The 16,802-nt window shown below is 37.8% G+C and overlaps 1 protein-coding gene across 1 annotated transcript in view; it reads left to right on the top strand.

Annotated features, from left to right (window-relative positions):
- Window positions 1-757: 757 nt before the first annotated feature.
- The window catches only part of LOC124554980 (26S proteasome non-ATPase regulatory subunit 6), a 25,491-nt gene continuing 9,446 nt past the window's right edge, over window positions 758-16,802 (top strand). The window contains exon 1 of the mRNA XM_047128719.1: window positions 758-975. Within this exon, the coding sequence (XP_046984675.1) occupies window positions 831-975 (145 nt within the window). The 5' untranslated portion in view covers window positions 758-830. The remainder of the gene's footprint in view (window positions 976-16,802) is intronic.

Genomic DNA, 16,802 nt, shown 5'->3' with positions numbered 1-16,802 from the left:
TAACCACTACGCCATTTGGCATGATGGCTTTGCACAACTGCACGGACTACACTAGCACGCCTCCCTTCTCAGCCCAAATTCTCATTCACGCCTCAGCCCACTGGTATTCCCCCTTAACTCGAACAACACTGCAGAGGTTCTCCAACTATAATGGAACAGCATCTCAGCATCCAGGATCCTGCCTGAATCTCAGGCATAGGTGGTTTTAATCAAATTAAACTATGTGGTTCCAGAGTCTTTTTTAAGTCTGAAGGCATGCTGGATACTCCGTGCAGTTGTGCGAAACCTCTGTGCCCGGGTGGCGTAGTGATTAGCGCTTCTACCTAGTGAAGAGAGGATCCGGGTTCAAATCCCTGCCTTGGTACGAATTTTCATTCACCGCTTTACTCTGCATATATACGTCATAGGTGTTCGAGGTGCCATGTCGTGACATGATGCCGCCAGTGTGGATGTCGCCATTCGAAATGCATTGTGGAATGTTTTGACGAGACGTAACGTGATGGACGGTGTGAATTGGCCTGTCCTTTTTTTCTTCATTGTATACATACTGAACAATTGATAACAAACACTTTAATTCAAATGCTGAAATACCTTTCTTATGTGATGATATGGTTTCCCGATTACATCTAACTACAATACTTAAACCAATTAATAAATGTTTTAAAGCAATATTATTGTAGCGCTTTAAACCACCAGCACATCTTCGGTTTCCGGTTGTGAGTTGCATTGGTGTCGTGTTGGTTGGTAAGAAAGTTGGTTTTCTAGAGGTTGGTAGCCCGTAGTCTAGTATTGTGATTTGTTGTGTGCGAAGTTCTAATAGTGTAGAGGTTATGCCTGTGGAAAATATGGAGGAAGAAGGATTAGATAAAAATCCGAATCTTATGCTAGCGCAATGGCGATTCCTTTTAAGCCTGCCAGAGCACACAAATGATACCCAAGTGAAACACCAATTGCTGGAAGCAATTACTCGTGACAGTGAGTATCATGAGCAACACTGCAAGTCATGCCATGTATTGTAGCCGTATATTTGTATTCTTTTATAATTTTAAGTTGCACATTTTCTTCTCTATCACAGAGACGTTTCATAAAAAACAGTAGAAATTTTTTGGATATGGTTTCTGCGTTATTTGCTGTTTGTGGGGTCACTGGCATCCTCACTGTGTTTGTTTATTGGCCTCATAACAATGATGTTAGACATCCAAAAATTCCTCGACAATTGCTATAGCAGTCAACAGTTCCTAATACTGTTTCTTACCGCCGTTTTCAATGGCTTTCCAGTAATTTTTGCTAAAGGTGCAGGGGCCCTGAACTTTACAGCTAGTCACTATAGACTTAAAGCACAACATTACTGTCTTTTCTATTTCTCTTTGTATTGCTTCTGCCTCATTACTTCTCCGATTCGTGCTTCTGTGCAGAATTTTGGCGCCTCTTGTATTAAAGAAATTGCCCACTGTGTACTGTTAGGAACTTCATTTTTTTCATGTAGACTTAAATAGATTATCTTGTTCTATTATTATGAGAGTGTATCTGAGTTTACAGATTATATTTTAGTGGTTGCTGCTTCGATACAGATCTTCTGCTGTGAAGTGGTTATCTGCTTTCTGAACATTTAGTGGGCTAGTGGACAAATTCATTACTTGTTGTTACTGGTAACCCTTTGAAATCACTAAATCAGCTGCTACTGCTTTGATGTATTATTAAGATGCAAGCAACCTCTATTTGCATACTTAATTTATTTGGAACTGTGTGGTTTTTCTGATCATGCTACACAAATCCTTATGATGGTGTTATGATCATAGGTGAGCATGAACTGCTGTTCTGCAATGTGGCAAGCACTGGCCCCATTTCTGTTGCAAGCGTGACTTGTTAATTTCCACTGAAATCACTAATTGCCCAGATTGTTTGTAGATAGGGCATAAAGTATGCGGAGATAATGAAGACACCTGTCATGTGGTAATCCACTACACTCACTCATCTAGAGAGTAGTGTTAGCATGTAGTTGTGAATTTATGTACTGTGTCGGTAACTTGGTATAGTCCACACATTCACATGACCTCTTACTTCTGAAGTATTTGTTTACAGAAGCACAGTTAGAGGACGAAATGAGGTATTGCGAAGTCAGCCGTCGTGCAGAAATATATAAGCTGGAATAAAATGTATGGGAAATATAGCCTGGCTTGCTATTAAGAGCATTCACAGTGGGCATTGAAACTAAAGATGTCAAGACTGTTTAACGGAGAAGTGGGTGTGTCAGGAGGGCTGCTACTATGAAAAATACAAAAGTCAGGAGGGGATAGCAGTACAGTGTAGGAAATGAGTGGAATTGCTCAGAATGACTCCAAAAGAAATTATGCAATTTAAAAATGTTTATCATCATAATTAGAATGTTGATAAATGAATTATTAAGAAATTCAGTCCCTAATCATCGTGATCTTGGCAGTTGCCATAAATTACCTAGTAAGGGAATCAATATGCTGCCACATTAAATATCTGCAGGATTGTGCCTAAGAGATAGTTTGGAAAGTTTCAAAACTCTCGTCCCCAGAGGGGTTGCTTGTGTGTGTCTGGCAACAGTTCCTGTTGAAGTATTTTAATCATTTTGCTTTGTCATTCGATAGCACGTTGTTTTTGTTCTGACAATATATTGGCATATAGTGCTGTCTAACTCGAAGTTTCCTTACGTATGTTATGCATGAGAATGAACAGTATATCCCTATAGCATGAGACCACAAATTCAAATTTTTCTGCACTGAAAAGCTAGAGGGAGAGTTACTGTGATCACAAAATCACCTGCCAAGGTGTACATTTGTTTTACTGAGCAAGTTTACTTGTTGTCACAGCAACAACAACAACTTAGTTTAAAGTTCAGAATGGTGAAACCTGGTGTCGTCTGCTCCCACAGTTCTCTGAAGAATGTTATGTCCATATTCATTAGGTTGTGTCCAGTTCTCTTGCATATTTTTGTGTGTTTCTTTGTAGGTAAATTATCAATATTCTACAAACTTATTATTCAGACTTTCCAGCTTTATCCGGTACAATATTCTGTGTACACTCAATTCTTAACATGATGGATGTACAGGTTTTGCTCATTTGTCGGGAAAAGTTACGTAGTGGGTCCTCCCCTGCATTTTTTGTAGTTTGTGTGCAATATATGAACACAGAATGCATGAGAATACTCATTGGTGGCTTGTCCATTATCTAATGTGCGGTTTCTGAATTTACTTTGCGGCTTTAGCTTTTATGATGAAAAGTGCATTAAATATAGCAAAGAGTACTTAAGTATGACACAAATGTAAACATTAGTCTATGTTATAGGTCAGTCTGTTAACACAACCTATAAGTGGCATTTATATTTGTTGGATTAGCCAACTAACAACCAGATTATCACCTTAAGCTACAACATGGACATAGAGCTGTGCTACACATCAGTCGTTCGTTGCAACCAAGAATTGGGAGGGGGGGGGGAGGTATTAATACAACACTGTAGCCCATTTGTCTTCTAAAATCATAAACTTGTTATTATCAGAGTTTCATATTGAGCGTGGTATTTTACTTCATCAGGATTCTAAATATGTATTCCTGTCTTCTGAGAATATTTAACATGCCCAGCAACTAATGGTCAACTGAACCTACCAGTATCATATGTTGGCTTCATCCCCCCCTTGACATAATGACATTGTGGCATGTGTCAGCAGGAAGAGAACAGAACAGTGGCATATTTGTTTTGTGTCCATTATTTTTTGGGGTGTGGATTGGAGGACACACTGGTCTGTAGTGCAGCCTGTGGTTTAGATTAGGTGTATTGGCAGCATACTTAGAAAATGTAACAAATCTACTTAAGAGACTGCCTACACTATGCTTGTCTGTCCTCTTTTAGAATACTGCTGAGCGGTGTAAGATCCTTATTAGATAGTATTGACAGAGTACAGCGAAAAAGTTCAAAGAAGTGCAGCACGTATTGTATTATCGCGAAATAGGGGAGTGTGTGTCACTGAAATGATACAGGATTTGGGGTGGACATCATTAAAACAAAGGCATTTGGAATCTTTTTCACAAAATTTCGATCACCAACTTTCTTCTCCGAATGCAAAAATATTTTTTGATGCCAATCTACATAGGGAGAAAAGATCACCATAATAAAATAAGGGAGATCAGAGCTTGCGCAGAAAGATATAGGGGTTTGTTTTTTTCCCCATGCTAGACAAGATTGGAATATTAGAGAATTATGAAGGTCGTTCGACGAAACCTCTGCCAGGCACTTAAATGCGATTTGCATAGTATCCATGTAGGTGTAGATGAGGTTCAACGGTAATAATTGGGTTGTATTTGCAAAGCCAAGTAATGTGAATATAAAATCTCAGTTGTGCTGAAGTACCACAGCCGAAGCTGTAAACTGATGTATGTTGCCAACTGTTTTCAAACATCAGGCACTGTGTAACAACACATTCCTTTTGATTGTAGAAATAGAATGGAAATGAATAGGCTTGAAATAGAGACCGAGGTAATAATAAGGAGACCTCAGTAATGTCAAGAGGTCTGAAACAAAATAATTGGCAGAATAACAGCAAGAAAAAGGAAATGTTAGAGTAAGAGAACATTCTCAGTCTATCACCAGAGACAGAGGCTGAGGTGGCCTGGTTGGCCACTGGTAGAAAGTGTCATGACTGTGGATTATTATTGTTGTTGTTTTTCATTCCTATCACATCAGGGTTCGTTGTTAAGCATGTTTTTTGGCATAAAATTCACTATATTATCATCTTGATGACATTCATAGATTTTTAGTCCAGTCGTGAATGTGTGCCACAAACTTTCCCTTTATCTTGATGTACCATCTTTAGTGGGTATGTCTTTCTGAAGATACTTAGCATATTATGGGAGGTATTGAACATTCTTCTTGACCAGAGCTAGTGCGTGGACATTTTTCTTGATTTAAATTTAAAGTGTGTCATCTTGTAAAATGTGGATCAACTAAAGACTGGGGTAGACCTCTTAGTTACATTTTAGAAGAGATTGTTGGGAACTAGAAGAGTACATACTAGTTTTCAGTAGTTGTTTATGCTATGTGGCTGTTGATACACTTAAGGTAACCATCTTTGTGGATTGTTTTGTGGGAAACAAATATGGTGTGCATACCAACCTTCACTGCAGACAGCATGGTGAGTCCAAACTCTTACAGTCCAAGTAGGCTATTGTACCAGAGGGAGGGATGTCAAAGAAAAGGTCCAGGGACCTCACTTATCTGACTAGATGAAAGGATATTTAGAGTATTTGGAGGAAGACGCTATATGAAGTTTGGCCAAATAAATAGTAACATGGACATTTGAAATTCAACTGTTTTCTGTTCAAGAGACAATAAATTGCAAAACTTTAGGAACTAAAGGTAGGTTAATGAAGGTGGAAAAGTAGTTGTAGATTCAAACGGGATATAGTAAGGCTATCCAAAATGTGACAAAACAGAAAAACCAAATAGAATCAGAATTGGCACACGTTTTACTACAGAGAAATAGCTAGACAGAAGTTATGATGTAGGCGTTACTGCAAATAGGAAAATTAAAAAAAAAACAGCAGATAATGAAGGAAGATGACAGAATAAAATAATGGTAAAAAAAGGAATGTTCCATACCTGTCATTCTAGTCTCTATGCTAACGTGTTCATATTCAGATGAGGTGGCAGAAGTTGTGGTTATTTGATTTATTGTTTATTCGTTCCACCATCTATCCACGGATCATACAGCGATAGACTTGTCGCCATAATACAAAGAAGTTAAGTAGCTCAAAAATTTACATGTAATCAGAATATAAAGTATGCTGTATGGGGATAGGGCGGGTCTGTCATGGCCTTGGTCAAGGAACCATCTCTATGAAGAGTTACTGGAATGGATAAATGACACCAAACCCACTACAACGTGGTATTGGGGATTTTAATTCCAAAGTAGGATCAAAACTGTAGTTTGATAGGTTGTGTGTTAGTAGATATGCCAGAAACAAGATGATGATGCTCTTTATTACATTATTCCAAAAGAAAACAAATAGAATATTGATTTAACAAATACCAAATGGAACTAAAAATTCAACAGAATACATTTTATCAAACAAAAATTATTCAGGTTGTGACAGTCTTAAACCACGTATGAACTGAAAATGATAATCGATTCGTAAAACAGAGTAAAAGTAGGTAACAGTGTAGAGAGAAACCCTGATCAGGTAGTGTCGGAAAATTGTATTATGAGAATTTACTGAAGGATAGGACAGATTCGGTCTATTAAAAAGTGAAGGTTGTATAGAGATAGACAAAGTGGTGCAACTATCTAACAAAGGTACTTCACCAACAGCAAAAGATGTTGCTTTGGTGGACACAGATAGAAAATGTCTAAAATCTGTTTCGGAGAAAGTAGCATTTAAAGTAAATGTTTCTTGGAATGTGAAAGAATATACCTAATTAAACAAATCTATTTGGAAATGTCTTCAGTATGATATCAGAAGGTGTAATGAAAATTTGATTAGAGGAATCATTGGGAGCTATAGGGCCTAGAGTATGGGGGGAAAATTACTGTGCAGACACATCATATTTAATCAGTTACCCCCAGTAACTAACAACACAGAGAAATTCGTACATGCATTCAGAGATTCCTTCAAATCACTGTGTAATTATAGAATATTCAGGATCACAGATTGCTCATAGTGTAATGAGATTCAGGAAATAATGCCAGATGAGATATGTAAAGCCATTTGATGTAAATAAAGGAAATACACCAGGAGATTGTGTTTAAGTCTAAATTATTGAAGCTGGAAGAAAGGTAACATGAAAGGAACTTAGAGAATATCTGTGGAGCAAGGTGCAAGGTGATTCACAAAAACTGAATAAATGTTGTAATAATTCTGCTTCACAAGGAAGAAAGTAGGTCACACACACACACACACACACACACACACACAAGAACTGTGGAAATATCAGCCTTATTTCTGTAATGTATGGGATAGTTGGAAGTAAAGACTAACCACCTGGAGCAAGGGGGGATATATCAGATTTGAATCAGCTCAAGGAACAAGTTGGCTTTAGTAATGATTTAGTCCAGCAGATTCCAAATCACAAAAACTGTTCTCAGCAGTCCTAGAGAAAGTTTTCAGACCCTTAAACTGGGAAACTGGAGGATAACATAGTAGTGGAATGTATATTCTGAACAATCTTCATTTCACTGGTGAGTGCACATACACTTTTACAAATAATGCAAGAACTAGGTAGAGTAAGTTTAAAAATGGGCCTGAAGTTTAATTAAAAGATTAAACTACTGTATAATCAAGACACAGAAAATAAAATTAACTATTAATCCAAAACCAGTTGATATGGTTTAGTATTTAGGGAAACTGAAGACCTATGAATGGCTAGGAAAAGAAACAAACACAACTGAGTGTCCTATAGTGCTTTATAAAAACTAGAGCTCTCAAAGCTAAGTTTCCATTATATGTGATATAAGAAGTTTCCAATCAGTCTTATGGTAGTGAGACAACTTTTTACTGTAAAAACTGTTAAACTACTATGAGGTGTTCAGTGTTTAATGGAGAGGTGCATTTTAGGAATTATTGGGTGAGACCAAAAATAAGCAAATTGATCAGGAAACAAATTGATGATGAAATGAAATGGTAGTGAAAGTCTTGTAACTAGACGAATTTTTGGTACAGGGACAAGGCAGTCATTCAGTGGATTCAAAAATAGAAGAAAAGGCTGATGACTACCTAATGAAAGTTTAATTGATTAAAGAAGGTGCTAGAGCCACATGGGCACATATGACTTAAGTCTGAAAAATAGAGTAATCTAGAGGAGGCCTTTATGCAGCAGCAGCAGTAGCAGTGGTGGTGGTGGTGGTGGTGGTGGTGGTGGTGGTGGTGGTGGTGGTGGTGATCCCTTCCTTGACTTACAGGATGCCATTTATTGTCTTCGACTGAAAGTTTTGAATGTACATTACCTCTATCTATACCACAATTAGTCACTTTTATTGCATCAGAGACAGTATTTTTCCTTTAATAACATTTTTCTGATTGCTTACCATGTCATCTTCCTGTTATTTCTCAATATCTTCTCTAATATGCTCTCTGTAGTTATCTTACATTCTGAGAGAAAGAAATTGAGAATGAGAAAGTATTGGGCGATGCCAGTCAGTCGCCGGCCGTGGTGGTCTCGCGGTTCTAGGCGCGCAGTCCGGAACCGTGCGACTGCTACGGTTGCAGGTTCGAATCCTGCCTCGGGCATGGATGTGTGTGATGTCCTTAGGTTGGTTAGGTTTAAGTAGTTCTAAGTTCTAGGGGACTGATGACCACAGCTGTTAAGTCCCATAGTGCTCAGAGTCATTTGATGCCAGTCAGTCAGTTTGTGAAAGGATCTTGATTGAAATGCTGTGTGTGTGATATCTTCACTTGATTAAAAGGTTCACTGTATTGGAATGTAAATTTATACACACTCTGCATCTATATGCATGCTTTCCAAACTGCTTTGAAATGCATGGCAGAGGTTACTTAACGTGGTACCTCATGTTAGGTTGTTGGGTTTTTTCTGGCATTAATAGCTGTGGAGAATAGGTAGAATGATTACGTAAATGCCTGTGTGTGTGTGTGTGTGTGTGTGTGTGTGTGTGTGTGTGTGTGTGTGTTGTAATTAGTCTAATTTTGTCTTCACAGGCCCTATGGGGGACTGATTCTTCACTTAATATTGATTCTAGAAGTTTTGTAAGCATGTTTTCATGGGATAATTTGCATTTATCTTCAACGGTGTTCCAGTTCAGGTGTTTTTAACATTTCTACGACACTTTCCCATAAGTTAAACAGATCTGTGACCATTAGTGCCCCCACTTCTTTATGTACATTGTACATTTGATATGGATCCCATGCACTTATGCATCCCATCTTGGAATATTGCACAAGTGATTCATAAGCAGTCTCCTTAGTAAACTGACTATACTTTCCCACTATCTTGCCAGTAAACGATGGTCTGCCACCTGCCTTCCATAAAATAGAGCCCCTGTGATTGTTCCCCCTTCAAGTTCTACAAATTGTTATATTTAGTATTTATTACTATTTATTATTATTATTATTATATTATTATTATATTATATATTATTATTATATTTAGTATTTATATAAGTTGACTGGTTCTCATTTTAAATAATTGATGTTGTAGTCATTGGATACCAAGTTTTTTTTTCATTTTGTGAAGTGCATAATTTTACATATATTAGCATTTAAAGCAAGTTGCACGTATTTGCTTCAAATTGAAATCTTGTTAAGTTCTGACTATTTATGCAGCTTTGTTTCAGACAGTACTTCATTTAAGGTAACTGCATCATCTGTGAAAAGTCTGAGGTGCTATTAATATTGTCTGCAAGGCCATTGATATAAAACATGATCTGCAAGGGTCTCAGAACACTTCCCTTGTGCAATTTTAAGTTACATATACATCTGCAGTGACTCCTCATCCAAGATAACATGCTGTGTCCTCTCTGCCAAGAAATCCTCATTCCAGTAACAAATTTTGCTTGAAGCCTTCTATGATCGTCATTTTCATAAAAAGCGTATATGTGGTACTGAGTCAAATGCTTTTGGAAGTCACTTTTTGGAAGTCAAGAAATAATGTATTTACCATGTCATTCTGTTAGAGATACCTCATTACATTTGAGCGGAGCTTATATTGTAGGATTATACAACAGGTGTGATTGGATGTTAGTTTTGTTGATCACTGCTGTTACCCTTCTTCTAGGCAGATGTGACCTGTGCTTCTTTTTTTTATTTTATTTATTTATTTATTTTTTTTTCAATCACTGGGCTCAGCTTTTTTGTTCAGCAGCTGTACAGTATGTTATGGTTAAAATGGCAGCTGACGGTAATGATCTGTATCACTTGTCTTTGCAGTGGTGCAAGAACTAACCTGGGGTAGTACATGTAAAGGAACATTTAAAAAATGGGGTCCAGTATTTCTGATTTTGTTTTGCCACACACAGTTTCAGTTCCTGTATGATCCATGAGTGCTTGGACACTGATTTTGGTACCACTGACAGCTTTTCCTTATGATCAGGATTTCCTTAGTTTTAATGAGATATTTTGGTAGGATTCTGTTACGGTAATTGCTGTTTCTTTACTAGTTTCTTTACAGTGACTGTACCTGTATAGCAAGGAGGATTGCGTCCACCATGGACAGTTCTCGTAGGTACATACATATACAGTGTGTGGTCAACTATTCCTTTAAACTTGACACAGTTCTTCCACATGCTCCTGCCCAGAGTAAAATATTCTTAGTTTCACTCTGACATATGACCCTGTGTCTCTTCATTTTACTCACTAAATATGTAAATCTTGCTACTTAATTTAGCTGTCTTTCTACCTGCGTAGTTGTTGTTGTTACAGCTGCCTCATTGTCACTGATACCACATACAAAATTGATACCATGAAAGAGGTCAGGTCTAATCGTTATGAGTAGGCTCCTGAAATATCTGATATAGGTAGTATTCAGAGAATGCATTTTGTACTGTTTTTCTGTGCGTCTTGTCACACCTCCATTTACAGAATTGTAGTTTTCCCAAGCAATTGTTGGATGTCTAAAGTCTTCTCCAATGATGACAATATGACTGGGAAAATTCGTACCAATTTAGGTATAATTTCTGTCAGTTTAGGTATAATAAAGTGTAATACAGTCCTCATGTTTACTATAATAATAAGTTGCCATTTCAGAGAATCCTATGTGTCAGTATAAAAATGTGTGGAGTGGAAGAATGATATTACAGATATTATATGCAGCATTTTTTATAAAAAAAAAAAGTATCATTCTTATCAGAACGCAATAGCATTATACTAATTGTACAGGTTACATGCTGTATGTGTGAACAAGGGCATACTTTGATATTTTAGCACATTACTGTGGGAAATTGGCAGAACATGAAAGTAAACTGCTTTAATTGTGTCGTTACTGCCTGTGTTGATATCTCTTACGCCAGTAGCCTGAAACCAATTGTGTTAACATTACTGTCAATCTTTCACTTCTGTTAAAGAGTTGACCAAAAATTGAACTCTCACCTTTTCCAGGCAATTGTAGACCTCTTTTGCTCTGATCTGTATAGCTGCAGACTGCATGATGCCATTGGAAATATTCAATGGATGAAAAACTTAAACCTGTGGTGTATACTCGCAAGTGTTGGAGCAGCCACATGATACTTTCTTGTAAATATCTTTAAAGTAATTGTAAACTTGATAAGGCCACATCTCGGGCACTCAGCAGCAGCAGCAGCAGCAGCAGCTGTTGTTGTTGTTGTTGTTGTTGTTGTTGGTGGTTGGAGAATACATGCATGTGAAATACTCCCAAAACAATGAAAAATTTAATGAATAATATATATGTTCTTAAGCTTTGTTTTACTAATTTTCTAAAAAACTTCAAACAATGATATAGGCCCAGTATTTGTGCAATGTGGACATGGTTGAGCATTTACGGGATATATTTGAGAGATTTGTTTGTGCCATAGGGTATGCATTTGAAAATTAGTGAACCATGAGCAGCTGCTAAAAAGCCATGACTCATTCTTTCTCCAGATGTCTTGTAATAATTTTGAGGTTATAACAACACTAGCTTATAGAACTTCATTCACTTGGTGTACCCTGCATGAATGTTAACACATTTCCCATGACTAATTCCCTACATAATCTCACAGTAAGGTTCAGTTGCAGGTTTCCCATTGTTATTTAGACAATGCTAACTGGCAGTAATAATCTTCTTGACACAAAGCAATGATGAATGCATCTTCATATATGTCCTCTTTCATTTCCATAATATTGCCCTCAAGTACATCGCCTTTGTATAGACCCTCTACATAGTCCTTCCACCTTTCTGCTTTCCCTTCTTTGCTTAGGACTGGTTTTCCATCTGAGCTCTTGATATTCATACAGGTGGTTCTCTTTTCTACAAAGGTTTTTTTAATTTTCCTGTAGACAGCATCGATCTACCCCTAGTGATACATGCCTCTAAATCCTTACATTTGGTCTCTAGCCATTCTTGCTTAGTCATTTTGTACTTCTTGTGAATCTCATTTGTGAGACGTTTGTATTCCTTTTCACCTGCTTCATTTACTGCATTTTTAGATTTTCTCCTTTCGTCAATTAAATTCAATATCTCTTCTGTTATCCAAGGATTTCTACTAGTCCTTGTCTTTTTACCTACTTCATCCTCTGTTGCCTTCACTATTTCATCTCTCAAAGCTACCCATTCTTCTTCTGCTGTCTTCCTTTCCCCTGTATTTAATCATTCCCTAATGCTCTCTGCGAAACTATCTATTACCTCTGGTTTTTCCAGTTTATTCAGGTCCCGTCTCCTTAACTTCCTGCCTTTTTGCAGTTTCTTCAGTTTTAATCTGTAGTTCGTAACCAATAAATTGTGGTCAGAGTCCACATCTGCCCCTGGAAATGTCTTAAAATTTAAAACCTGTTCCTAAATCTCTGTCTCACCATTATATAATCTATCTGAAATCTTCCAGTGTCTCCAGGCCTCTTCCACATACACAAACTTCTTTCATGATTCTTAAACCAAGTGTTAGCTATGATTAAGTTATGCTCTGTGCAAAATTCTACCAGGCGGCTTTGTCTTTCATTCCTTACACCCAGTCCATGTTCACCTACTATTTTTCCTTCTCCTCCTTTCCATACTGTCGAATTCCAATCCCCTATAACTATTAAATTTTTGTCTCCCTTAACAATCTGAATAATTTTTTTTATCACATCATAAATTTCTTCAATCTGATCGTCATCTGCGGAGCTAGTTTGTGTATAAACTTGTACTACTGTGGTAGTGTGAGCTTTGTGCCTATCTGTGCTACAATAATTTGTTCACTATCCTGTTTGTAGTAGCTTATCTGTTGTTGTTGTTGTGGTCTTCAGTCCTGAGACTGGTTTGATGCAGCTCTCCATGCTACTCTATCCTGTGCAAGCTTTTTCATCTCCCAGTACCTACTGCAACCTACATCCTTCTGAATCTGCTTAGTGTATTCATCTCTTGGTCTCCCTCTAAGATTTTTACCCTCCACGCTGCCCTCCAATACTAAATTGGTGATCCCTTGATGCCTCAGAACATGTCCTACCAACCGATCCCTTCTTCTGGTCAAGTTGTGCCACAAACTTCTCTTCTCCCCAATCCTATTCAGTACTTCCTCATTAGTTATGTGATCTACCCATCTAATCTTCAGCATTCTTCTGTAGCACCACATTTCGAAAGCTTCTATTCTCTTCTTGTCCAAACTATTTATCGTCCATGTTTCACTTCCATACATGGCTACACTCCATACGAATACTTTCAGAAATGACTTCCTGACACTTAAATCAATACTGGATGTTAACAAATTTCTCTTCTTCAGAAACGCTTTCCTTGCCATTGCCAGCCTACATTTTATATCCTCTCTACTTCGACCATCATCAGTTATTTTGCTCCCCAAATAGCAAAACTCCTTTACTACTTTAAGTGCCTCATTTCCTAATCTAATTCCCTCAGCATCACCCGACTTAATTAGACTACATTCCATTATCCTTGTTTTGCTTTTGTTGATGTTAGTAGCTTATCTGCGCTCCAATTTTTTTATTCAATAGTAAATCTACACCTGCATTACCCCTATTTCATTTTGTATCTATAAACCTGTAGTCACCTGACCAGAAGTCTTGTTCCTCCTGCCACTGAACTTTACCAATTTCCACTGAATCTGACTTTAACCTACCCATTTCCCTTTTTAAATTTTTCTAACCTACTTGCTCAATTAAGGGATTTGGCATTCCATACTCCAATCCGTAGGATGCCAGTTTCCTTTCTCCTGATAACAATGTCCTCCTGAGTAGTCACCGCCTGGAAATCTGAATGAGGGACTATTTTATCTTTGGAATATTTTACCCAAGAGGATGCAATCATCATTTAACTGTACAGTGAAGCTCCATGCCCTCAGGAAAAATTATGGCTGTAGTTTCCCCTTGCTTTCAGCCGTTCACAGTACCAGCACGGCAAGGCCGTTTTGGTTAATTTACAAGGCTAGATCAGTCAGTCATCAAGACTGTTGCCCCTGCAACTACTGAAAAGGCTGCTGCCCCTGCTCAGGAACCACATGCTTGTCTGGCCTCTCAACAGATATCCCTCCGTTGTGGTTGCACCTATGGTACGGCTATCAGTATCGTTAAGGCATGCAAGCCTCCACACCATTGGCAAGGTCCGCGGTCCATGGTTTATGGGGGATGGTGGGGAGAGGGAGGGGGAGGTACGTACAGTATATACACAAAGAAGATTAATTCATGAAATCTAAAACTGCAGTAAGTTAGAATAAATTTTCAGTAAAAGTACCATGAGAGTGTAAATTGTATCTACACTGGTATTCTGATAAGTTATTCTTTGTATACAAGAGAAAAGTGTAAATGTTTAAGTTGATTACTGTTAATGTTTTTAGGTCAATAAACTATTGTCTGCAGTGGGCAAGTATTTTTGTGTTTGTAATAATTCTAATAACTTTCTTTTGAAGTACCAAAATCTCATGAACATGTGTGTTATTCAGAATGAGATTTTCACTCTGCAGCCGAGTGTGCGCTGATATGAAGCTTCCTGGCAGATCAAAACTGTGTGCCCGACTGAGACTCGAACTCGCGACCTTTGCCTTTCGCGGGCAAGTGCTCTACCATCTGAGCTACCGAAGCACGACTCACGCCCAGTCCTCACAGCTTTACAGTTTGGAAGGTAGGAGATGAGATACTGGCAGAAGTAAAGCTGTGAGGACCGGGCGCGAGTCGTGCTTCGGTAGCTCAGGTGGTAGAGCACTTGCCCGCAAAAGGCAAAGGTCCCGAGTTCGAATCTCGGTCGGGCACACAGTTTTGATCTGCCAGGAAGTTTCATGTGTGTTATTGCCCCAAAAATGAAAACCTCTAAGACATAATAGTGTGAAAAAAGCAAAATAGGATGATGATACATAAGTCAATGGTACATGTTTTTTAATAATTACACCCCACTAAGAAATATTTGTGCTAACATATTTAATATGTGGATCCCAAGACAACTTACAATCAATAACACCACCTAAAAACCTTGACACTACCTGAACAATCTTCTACTGGCTAAGCTCTTAATATAGTTTGAGTTTTACTCATATAAAATGACAAATAATTTATCATTAGAATAAAGTACAAAGATCCCAAACTCAGTCTTGTGGCATGCCACCCGTAATTTCAGCTACCTGCGATCTCTCCTTTTCACTAAACATAATTTTTTTACCATTGTTAAGAAATGATTAAAAATGTCACTAACTTTGTTGTTAATTATTCTATGATAAACTAATTTGTTGAGAAATGAATCATGCTCTACACAGTTGAAGGCCTGGATAACAAGGGAAGGTCATGGAGAACAAATTGTATTGTATTGTATTGAACTGGGGACCCAGAAATGACGGAGAGGCTTTGCCCTCGCCATAATCCGCAGTGGTACACAATCCCACAACAGGCTACAGCAGTCCACTCACCCCACCACCGCCCCACTCCGAACCCAGGGTTATTGTGCAGTTCGGCTCCGAGATAGAAAGGTTGATCCTCCCCATCTGTGTCATCTTGGATTAGCAATTGATATGACACCTCACCTGAAAATTACAACAGTGTTGGCATAGAAAAGGAATATAAAGAGCAAGGCTGTGTTAAAAAAGTTTGAAAACAGGCTAAAACAACAGTATTTTGTCAAACACAAATTCTGCAGGATATTATAAATTGTGAGTTAAGTGATCATTTTATAGTAAAGAGAGAGGAAACTGCATTAATAAATGACTGCAATTGAGACTTGTTCACTGAAAATAAAGAAGAGAATTCACTGCTGTTCAAAGCTTACAACTTGTGGGTAAAGAAATTTAAATGTAAGAATAAGATTGTCTGTCACAAAATAACCCACAAAGTTAACAAGTAGTTGGTTGAAGGGAATGCTGATATTCAACAAAAAGTTAATCAGTTCGTGAGAGAAGTCAGGTCTCTCATTGAGGAAGAAGTGTCACCAGGTCAAACAATTAATGCTGACCAGTCAGAATTTGGTAATGAGTTAAGATATGGACAGACTCTGGGAGTGAAGGGAAGCAAGCATGTCTTTGGTGCAGTTGGATCCATAGTGGCAACCACATAATCTTATACGATAATATCTAGGATTATGATGAACGGTATGCAGCTACGCAGTTTACATGTCCTTGTATCGGAGGCCACCTGACTTTCTCCTGCAAATGTAAATATAAATTTGCCAAACATCAAGGTGCTTGCTAGTAAATCTGCTAATATGACAAAGAGGGATTTAAAAGTCTTCCTATAACATGTGATGTGGCCACATATACAAGTAAAAAACATCCTGGTGTATTTCAAACACCCTTGAAGTACTGCTTTGAAGGAGGATTAATGGAAGGGTGTTTCCATGAAAACTGTGACCAACCTACTTTCATCAAATGTGCACACGGCAAGAACTGCCTATGTATTGGCCATGCCATTATTGTTGACTTGCATATCTTCTGCCTCCAATAGTGTAGTCAAATAAGTAAGCTCTGTTATAGTGTATTTCATGTCATATCATTGACTATTTGTCTCAAATAATCAATTTGTGTAATAAATCATTCATATTGTAATATTCTCATTGTAACTCTGACAAGTAATATCTCCTGTTCTAATAGTCCATAGCAGGTACAATTTTTATAGCGTACGTATATTTTTTTTGCTGTATTAACTGTGATATGTATGAGTATAATTTCCGCTGCAGCATATCGTGACTTTCCCTGCAAGGTCACTAAAAGTTA

This window comes from Schistocerca americana, chromosome X, assembly GCF_021461395.2.
Source record: "Schistocerca americana isolate TAMUIC-IGC-003095 chromosome X, iqSchAmer2.1, whole genome shotgun sequence".
NCBI classification, from domain to species: domain Eukaryota; kingdom Metazoa; phylum Arthropoda; class Insecta; order Orthoptera; family Acrididae; genus Schistocerca; species Schistocerca americana.
Note: the sequence above shows the minus strand (reverse complement) of the source record. Positions and strands in the feature narration are given on the sequence as shown.